The 10,430-nt window shown below is 48.2% G+C and overlaps 1 protein-coding gene across 1 annotated transcript; it reads right to left on the minus strand.

The window, feature by feature from the left end:
- Positions 1-809: 809 nt before the first annotated feature.
- LOC123993830 (ubiquitin carboxyl-terminal hydrolase 32-like) lies at positions 810-8,747 on the minus strand (the record flags this gene model as incomplete). The annotated part of the gene is given in 5 exon segments (XM_046296298.1): positions 810-814; positions 3,337-3,411; positions 3,567-3,648; positions 4,110-4,264; positions 8,684-8,747. Coding segments are annotated over 5 exon segments (363 nt in total).
- Between the last annotated feature and the right edge of the window lie 1,683 nt (positions 8,748-10,430).

Genomic DNA, 10,430 nt, shown 5'->3' on the forward strand with positions numbered 1-10,430 from the left:
CCAGAGTCTCTGATGGCACAGCTGGGCGCTTGCAGTACAGCGCCTTAACCACTGCGCCACCCTCGGGAGGCCCATATTAGTCAATCCACTCATATCACAAGACATGTGGAGAGACATTAAGGACATAGTTGTCCTCTACAGGGAGTAAGGAAATCCCATCCACTGTTGTGACGATCCATGTCAGGATTTATAAACCCACCCTGAGTTTGAGAGGAGCAACGTTCCTCTGTGTTCCACTCCACAGCTCCATCAGCAGGTCTCCGTAACATTTAGCCATGTGACCTCGCATCCCGATGGGGTTGGTTCTGGACACACAAAATAACAAAGTCAGTAAAGCTAGCCAACGAGCTGTTCAACTTTTCACAACACACACACGGACACACACACGGACACACACACGGACACACACACGGACACACACACGGACACACACACACACACACACACACACACACACACACACACACACACACACACACACACACACACACACACACACACACACACACACACACACACACACACACACACACACACACACACACACACACACACACACACACACCTACCTGTTGAGTTCATAGAGGTGTCTTCCTGAGATGAAGTAGTCAGTGAGGGGCGTGGTGTTGCTAACACACTGGATACTAGAGTTCATAAAGCACGTGTTGCCTAGGTTACTGGATATTCGTAGGCACCCTTCTCCGTAGCACTGGGGGAGGGGGGTGGTAGACTGCGTGCTGTATTAGGCTACAATATTTACATGTTTGACAGGTTTTAGGGGAGAATCGGAGGAGGCTAGAGATAATATATCATCCTGGGTACACAGGTAAAGCTCGATAACTGCGTTTGAACGATGTACCGGCGTTTTATAAAATATATTTTATTTTTATTTTACCTTATTTAACTTGGCAAGTCAGTTAAGAACAAATTCTTATTTTCAATGACAGCCTAGGAACAGTGGGTTAACTGCTGTTCAGGGGCAGAACGACATGACGCCCTTGTCAGCTCAGGGTTTGAACTTGCAACCTTCGGTTACTAGTCCAACGCGCTCTAACCACTAGGCTGCCCCTGCCGCCTCCCTCTAACCACTCAGGCTGCCCTGCCGCCCCTACACTCTAACCACTGGGCTGCCCTGCCGCCTCTCCACTCTAACCACTGGGCTGCCCTGCCGCCCTCACTCTAACCACTAGGCTGCCCTGCCGCCCTCACTCCTAACCACTAGGCTGCCCTGCCGCCTCTCCACTCCCCTGTGCACTAGGCTGCCCTGCCGCCTCTACACTCTAACCACTAGCTGCCCTGCCTCTACACTCCTAACCACTAGGCTGCCCTGCCGCCTCCACTCTAACCACTAGGCTACCCTGCCGCCTCTGCACTCTAACCACTAGGCTGCCCTGTCACTCCACTCTAACCACTAGGCTGCCCTGCCGCCTCACCACTCTAACCACCAGGCTGCCCTGCCGCCTCTCACTCTAACCACTAGGCTACCCTGCCGCCTCTGCACTCTAACCACCAGGCTGCCCTGCCCTGCCTCTACACTCCTAACCACTGGGCTGCCTGCCGCCCTCTACACTCTAACCACTGGCTGCCCTGCCGCCTCACTCTAACCACTGGGCTGCCCTGCCGCCTCTACACTCCTAACCACTAGGCTGCCCTGCCGCCTCCACTCTAACCACTAGGCTGCCTGCCGCCCCTCCCTCTAACCACTAGGCTGCCCTGCCGCCTCCACTCTAACCACCAGGCTGCCCTGCCGCCCCTCCACTCTAACCACTAGGCTACCCTGCCGCCCCTCCCTCTAACCACTAGGCTGCCCTGCCGCCTCACTCAACCACTGGGCTACCCTGCCGCCTCTACACTCTAACCACTAGGCTGCCCTGCCGCCCTCACTCTAAACTTACCCAGGGCTGCCCTGCCGCCTCTACACTCAACCACTAGGCTGCCCTGTCAGCCTCTACACTTCAACCACCAGGCTGCCCTGCCGCCTCCATCTAACCACTGGGCTGCCTGCCGCCTCCACTCTAACCACTGGGCCGCCCTGCCGCCTACACTCTAACCACTGGGCTGCCCTGCCGCCTCTCACTCTAACCACTGGGCTGCCCTGCCGCCCCCTCTAACCACTAGGCTGCCCTGCCGCCCCTCCACGGAACCACTGGGCTGCCCTGCCGCTCTACACTCTCTAACCACTAGGCTGCCCTGCCGCCCTACACTCTAACCACTGGGCTGCCCTGCCGCCTTCCTACACTCTAACCACTACGCTGCCCTGCCGCCTCTACACTCTAACCACTGGGCTGCCCTGGCCTCTACACTCTAACCACTGGGCTGCCCTGCCGCCCTGCACTCTAACCACTGGGCTGCCCTGCCGCCTCACACACTCTAACCACTAGGCTGCCCTGCGCCCACCTCTAACCTCTAGGCTGCCTGCCGCCCCTCCTCTAACCACTAGGGCTGCCCTGCCGCCCCTCCACTCTAACCACTAGGCTGCCCTGCACGCCTCTACCTCTAACCACTGGGCTGCCCTGCCGCCTCTACCTCTAACCACTAGGCTGCCCTGCCCTCCACTCTAACCACTAGGCTGCCCTGCCGCCTCTACACTCTAACCTCCTAGGCTACCTGCCTCCTCTACCTCTAACCACTAGGCTGCCCTGCCGCCCTCACTCCTGACCACTAGGCTGCCCTGCCGCCTCCACTCTAACCACTGGCTACCCTGCCCGCCCTCCACTCCTAACCACTGGGCTGCCCTGCCGCCTCTACACTCTAACCACTAGGCTGCCCTGCCGCCCCTCCACTCCTAACCACTAGGCTGCCCTGCCGCCTCTACATCAACCACGCCAGGCTGCCCTGCCGCTCTACACTCTAACCACCAGGCTGCCCTGCCGCCCCTACACTCTAACCACTAGGCTGCCCGTCACTCTCTCACACTCCTAACCACCAGGCTGCCCTGCCGCCCCTACACTTCTAACCACTCAGGCTGCCCTGCCGCCCTACACCCCCAACCACTAGGTAACCGTCGCCTCTACACGAACCACCAGGCTGCCTGCCGCCCTACACTTAACCACGCCAGGCTGCCCTGCCGCCCCTACACTCTAACCACTAGGCTGCCCTGCCGCCTCTACACTCTAACCACTAGGCTGCCCTGCCGCCTCTACACTCTAACCACTAGGCTGCCCTGCCGCCTCTACACTCTAACCACTAGGCTGCCCTGCCGCCCCTACACTCTAACCACTAGGCTGCCCTGCCGCCCCTACACTCTAACCACTAGGCTGCCCTGCCGCCTCTACACTCTAACCACTAGGCTGCCCTGCCGTTGCCAAGGGGGTTTGTGACACGGTTCCACTGTACCTTTATGCCGGTCCATTTTACTGCTGTTGGCGATGAAGGACATCTCTTCTGGCCAGCTCATGTCTTTGTTCCGAACTAAAAACACACAAGATGAAGGTTTTTACACATCAATGAAATCAATTTCTCTTTTTAAATCAGAAGCTTGCAGTCAGGTTTCTTTTCTCTTTACATTTCAACACACTCAGCAGTCAGATAAAGTTTCAGTTAATTATAGAGTTCTTTGAACGTACCCTCGATAACTAAGTGTTGCTCGTCCTGAATCTTCAGGCCCTCCAGAGTGTGGTTCTCATCATCCAGGAGGGTCAGATAGTTCTGGGTGGGGGGAGGAGGAGAACAGGGTCAGATAGTTCTGGGTGGGGGGAGGAGAACAGGGTCAGGTAGTTCTGGGTGGGGGGAGGAGAACAGGGTCAGATAGTTCTGGGTGGGGAGGAGAATAGGGTCAGATAGTTCTGGGGGAGGAGGAGAAGAACAGGGTCAGATAGTTCTGGGGGAGGAGGAGAACAGGGTCAGATAGTTCTGGGTGGGGGGAGGAGGAGAACAGGGTCAGATAGTTCTGGGTGGGGGGAGGAGGAGAACAGGGTCAGGTAGTTCTGGATGGAGGAGGAGAATAGGGTCAGATAGTTCTGGGGGGGGAGGAGAACAGGGTCAGGTCGTTCTGGGGGGAGGTTTGGATGAGGAGAGGTCAACATCCGCAAGTTTATATTAATTTATATTTTCTCATGTCACCGTAATATCACTTATAATATAGTTGTGGACATGCGATAGTTGCACACCTCGCTGTTATAGAGCCACAGCCTCATGTCCTCGTCTTTGATGCGTAGCCTCCGAGACAGGTACAGGTGGATGTCCTTGATGGTGCCCACGCGGCTGAAACAGCCTGTATAGGCCAGGACACGCTTCAGAGGAGCGTTGGGGGAGGGCACGTTACCTGGAGGGGAGAGAGAGAGAGAGAGAGAGAGAGAGAGAGGAGGGGGAGAGAGGAGGAGGGGGAGAGAGGAGGAGGGGAGAGAGGAGGAGGGGGAGAGAGGCGATGGGGGAGAGATATGAGAGGGGAGATCGGGGGAGAGACATGAGAGGGGGAGGGGAGAGGCGAGGGGGCGAGGGAGAGGGAGGGGAGGTGAGGAGAGGCGAGGGGGGCGAGGGGGGGAGAGAGGAAAACACTCCAGCCTTTAGTGGACTATCAGCTCCCAAAGTCTTGTAACACTCACACAGACGCACACAGACGCACACAGACGCACACAGACGCACACAGACGCACACAGACGCACACAGACGCACACAGACGCACACAGACGCACACAGACGCACACAGACGCACACAGACGCACACAGACGCACACAGACGCACACAGACGCACACAGACGCACACAGACTCACACAGACTCACACAGACTCACACAGACTCACACAGACTCACACAGACTCACACAGACTCACACAGACTCACACAGACTCACACAGACTCACACAGACTCACACAGACTCACACATTATTTCAAGAGATAAAGAATAGTTCAGCTCATGTAGGATTAGTTGTAAGGAAGCAGCAAGAAAGGGTGTTTTAGATTCGGTCATTTAATTAAGACTGATTCATTCAAAATCAACTCATTAGTGACTCACAAGATTCAAATCTGATTCAATCATAAGTCAACAAAAATTAATATTAGTTCAGTTAATAAATAACTAAAAACAAAAACATGGAACTGATTATTACCGATTTTAAAAGTATAGCCAAAAAAAACACCAAAAAGCAAACCTTAATATATATGTGATTGATTGGTAATACTTTGAAAGCAAACAGAATGAATCAAAAGCTGTAAACAGCATATTCTCCCGGCAGCACAGCCTTGCTCTTCGGTCAGTATGTCTGGGTCTAGTCATTCTATGGCACTGGCAACAAATGTGATCGTGGGTTCGATTCCCGCTGAGGCCCCCCATACATAACATGTATGCTGCATGACTAAAGTCGCATTGGATAAAAGCATCTGCTAAATGGAATACAGTATATTATTATATATGATTATTTATACATGGAATACAGTATATTATTATATATGATTATTTATACATGGAATACAGTATATTATTATATATGATTATTTATACATGGAATACAGTATATTATTATATATGATTATTTATACATGGAATACAGTATATTATTATATATGATACAGTATATTATATATGATTATTTATAAATGGAATACAGTATATTATATATGATTATTTATAAATGGAATACAGTATATTATATATGATTATTTATAAATGATACAGTTTTATATATGATTAATAAATGTATACAGTTATTATATATGATTATTTATACATGGAATACAGTATATTATTATATATGATTATTTATATAAATGGAATACAGTATATTATATATGATTATTTATAAATGGAATACAGTATATTATATATGATTATTTATAAATGGAATACAGTATATTATATATGATTATTTATAAATGGAATACAGTATATTATATATGATTATTTATAAATGGAATACAGTATATTATATATGATTATTTATAAATGGAATACAGTATATTATATATGATTATTTATAAATGGAATACAGTATATTATTATATATGATTATTTATAAATGGAATACAGTATATTATTATATGATTATTTATAAATGGAATACAGTATATTATTATATATGATTATTTATAAATGGAATACAGTATATTATTATATATGATTATTTATAAATGGAATACAGTATATTATATATGATTATTTATAAATGGAATACAGTATATTATATATGATTATTTATAAATGGAATACAGTATATTATATATATGATTATTTTTATAAATGGAATAATACAGTATATTATTATATATGATTATTTATAAATGGAATACAGTATATTATTATATATGATTATTTTATAAATGGAATACAGTATATTATTATATATGATTATTTATAAATGAACACAGTATATTATTATATATGATTATTTATAAATGGAATACAGTATATTATTATATATGATTATTTATAAATGGAATACAGTATATTATTATATATGATTATTTATAAATGGGAATACAGTATATTATTACATATGATTATTTATAAATGGAATACAGTATATTATTATATATGATTATTTATAAATGGAATACAGTATATTATATATGATTATTTATAAATGGAATACAGTATATTATATATGATTATTTATAAATGGAATACAGTATAATATTATTTCCATGAATGGAGCCAGTATATTATATATGATTATTTATGTAAATGGAATACAGTATATCTATATGCACCAGTCCCATTCGATCACCATACAGTATAATATTAGTGCCTGCTGCAGCACCACTCTGGGACAGATATCTGATAGTGCCAGTCTGCAGCACCACTAACGCCTCATAGTGCCTCTGCAGCACCACTAACGCCATAGTGCCTCTGCAGCACCACCCAGTGTCTCTGCAGCACCACTAATCGCCATAGTGCCTCTGCAGCACCACTCCAGCAGCACATTAACGCCTCATAGTGCTTCTGCAGCACCACTTCTAACGCCTCATAGTGCGCCTGCAGCACCACTAACGCCCATAGTGCCTCTGCAGCACCACTCTAACGCCTCATAGTGTCTCTGCAGCACCACTCTAACGCTCATAGTGCCTCTGCAGCACCACTCTAACGCCTGCAGCACCACTCCAGTGTCTCTGCAGCACCACTAACGCCTCATAGTGCCTCTGCAGCACCACTAACGCCATAGTGTCTCTGCAGCACCACTAACCAGTGTCTCTGCAGCACCACTAACGCTCATAGTGTCTCTGCAGCACCATTAACGCCTCATAGTGCCTCTGCAGCACCACTAACGCCATATGCCTCTGCAGCACCACTAACGCTTCATAGTGCTCTGCAGCACCACTCTAACGCCATAGTGTCTCTGCAGCACCACTTAACGCCTCATAGTGCCTCTGCAGCACCACTCTAACGCTCTGCAGCACCACTCCAGTGTCTCTGCAGCACCACTAACGCCTCATAGTGCCTCTGCAGCACCACTAACGCTTCATAGTGCCTCTTGCAGCACCACTAACGCTTCAGTGTTTCTGTGCACCACTCTACCGCCTCATAGTGCCTCTGCAGCACCACTAACGCCAGTGTCTCTGTGCACCACTCTAACGCCTCATAGTGCCTCTGCAGCACCACTCTAACGCCTCATAGTGCCTCTGCAGCACCACTCTAACGCCTCATAGTGCCTCTGCAGCACCACTCTAACGCCTCATAGTGTCTCTGCAGCACCACTCTAACGCCTCATAGTGCCTCTGCAGCACCACTCTAACGCCTCTGCAGCACCACTCCAGTGTCTCTGCAGCACCACTAACGCCTCAGTGTCTCTGCAGCACCACTAACGCCTCATAGTGCCTCTGCAGCACCACTAACGCCTCATAGTGTCTCTGCAGCACCACTAACGCCTCATAGTGCCTCTGCAGCACCACTAACGCCTCAGTGTCTCTGTGCACCACTCTACCGTCTCATAGTGCCTCTGCAGCACCACTAACGCCTCAGTGTCTCTGTGCACCACTCTACCGCCTCATAGTGCCTCTGCAGCACCACTAACGCCTCAGTGTCTCTGTGCACCACTCTACCGCCTCATAGTGCCTCTGCAGCACCACTAACGCCTCAGTGTCTCTGTGCACCACTCTAACACCTGAATTAAACACTGTCACCAATCTGTTAAAGTAGGCTAATTGGCTAGTACTGTCATCAGCTGTTAAAGTAGGCTAATTGGCTAGCAATGTCATCAGCTGTTGTTTACAGTTTCTGTTATGTCATCATTATTTTTCTATGTAGGCTTTACAGAGGGCGTGTCAAGCTTTATAGCACCACTGTTGTGACAACAAGGCTATGCGTACAGAAGAGTAAGAGTTAGGCTCTCAGGGTATTTTAGTACAGTCAGTGGGCACCATATCCACCCCCCTATGGACCATGACTCATCCTGCAGTCCATTCTAAGAACTTGATTAGGGGCCGGAGCAGTCCATTTTAGGGGCATGATTAGGGGAAGGATCAGTTACTTTTAGGGGCAGGATCAGTTCCTTTTAGGGGCATGCCGGAGCAGTCCATTATAACAGCATGATTAGGGGAAGGATCAGTCCATTATAACAGCATGATTAGGGGCCGGACCAGACCATTATAACAGCATGATTAGGGCCGGACTAGCCCATTATAACAGCATGATTAGAACTGACCAGTCCATTATAACAGCATGATTAGGGGTGGACTACAGTAGTAGAAGCAGCGTTTGTTGGCTCCTAGCAGGCTCTCTCTCTTTCTTGCTGCAGGCTTACGTTACCTCTGGGGAGATGCTGGGGGAACATTCTCAGGCTGGTCATACCCATGTTAACCCAGATGTTGGACTGGGGGTGCGTAGGGCATGCTGCTGCAGAGAGGAAGAGGAGGTAGCGTGGGAAGAGCTCCAGCTCAGCACGGCCTGTTTTCGTCTGCTGGATCACCTGGAAAAAGGGAGAGGAGAATGAGTACCTCCACCCAACCCAGTGCCCTCCACCCAGCCAGTACCCTCCACCCAACCAGTGCCCTCCACCCAGCCCAGTGCCACTCCACCCAGCCCGGTACCCTCCACCCAGCCCAGTGCCACTCCACTGACCCAGTGCCATCCATGACCCAGTTGCTTATCAGCCAGGCCCATCTGCTTGACCAGTTGCTCTATGACCCAGTTGCCTCTGTGACCCAGTTATCTGCCCAGATTATCTATGACCCAGTCTTGCTCCATGACCCAGTTGCCTCCATGACCCGATTATCCATGATTGCTTATCCACTGACCCGGTGCCTCTGCCGAGGCCCAGTTGCCCATCTGCTGACCCGGTTATCCACTGACCCAGTTGCCTCCGCCTGACCCAATTATCCACCTGTTGTCAGACTGTATATTAACTCTAGCTCTTAAAATGGTTCTCCCAAAATGATATATATATATATATATATTTTTTTTTTCAATCTAATTTTAATATTTACATTTTCTAATTGGAAAACATTCTAATGTTCCAACTGTTCTGTATTCATGTCATGTGTCATATGCTGATTTTAAATGATTGTTTTGGCAATTGTTTAGTAATTATTATGAATGTATTTCTTCAGTTTTATCTGTGAGCAAGAATAAATCAACTCTGAGGGCTGAGCCCTAATTTCAGGTATGCACACACACACACACACACACACAACAGGTATGCACACACACACACACACAACAGGTATGCACACACACACACACACACACAAACAGGTATGCACACACACACACACACACACACACACACAACAGGTATGCACACACACACACACACAACAGGTATGCACACACACACACACACACAACAGGTATGCACACACACACACACACACAACAGGTATGCACACACACACACACACAACAGGTATGCACACACACACACACAACAGGTATGCACACACACACACACAACAGGTATGCACACACACACACACAACAGGTATGCACACACACACACACAACAGGTATGCACACACACAAAGCCAGGTATGCACACACACACACAACAGGTATGCACACACACACACACACACAACAGGTATGCACACACACACACACACACAACAGGTATGCACACACACACACACACACAACAGGTATGCACACACACACACACACAACAGGTATGCACACACACACACACACAACAGGTATGCACACACACACACACACAACAGGTATGCACACACACACACACACAACAGGTATGCACACACACACACACAAACAGGTATGCACACACACACACACACAACAGGTATGCACACACACACACACACAACAGGTATGCACACACACACACACAACAGGTATGCACACACACACACACACAACAGGTATGCACAGCACACACACACACAACAGGTATGCACACACACACACAACAGGTATGCACACACACACACAACAGGTATGCACACACACACACAACAGGTATGCACACACACACACAACAGGTATGCACACACACACAACAGGTATGCACACACACACAACAGGTATGCACACACACAAC

Source organism: Oncorhynchus gorbuscha, linkage group LG13 (genome assembly GCF_021184085.1).
Source record: "Oncorhynchus gorbuscha isolate QuinsamMale2020 ecotype Even-year linkage group LG13, OgorEven_v1.0, whole genome shotgun sequence".
Taxonomy (NCBI): Eukaryota; Metazoa; Chordata; class Actinopteri; order Salmoniformes; family Salmonidae; genus Oncorhynchus; species Oncorhynchus gorbuscha.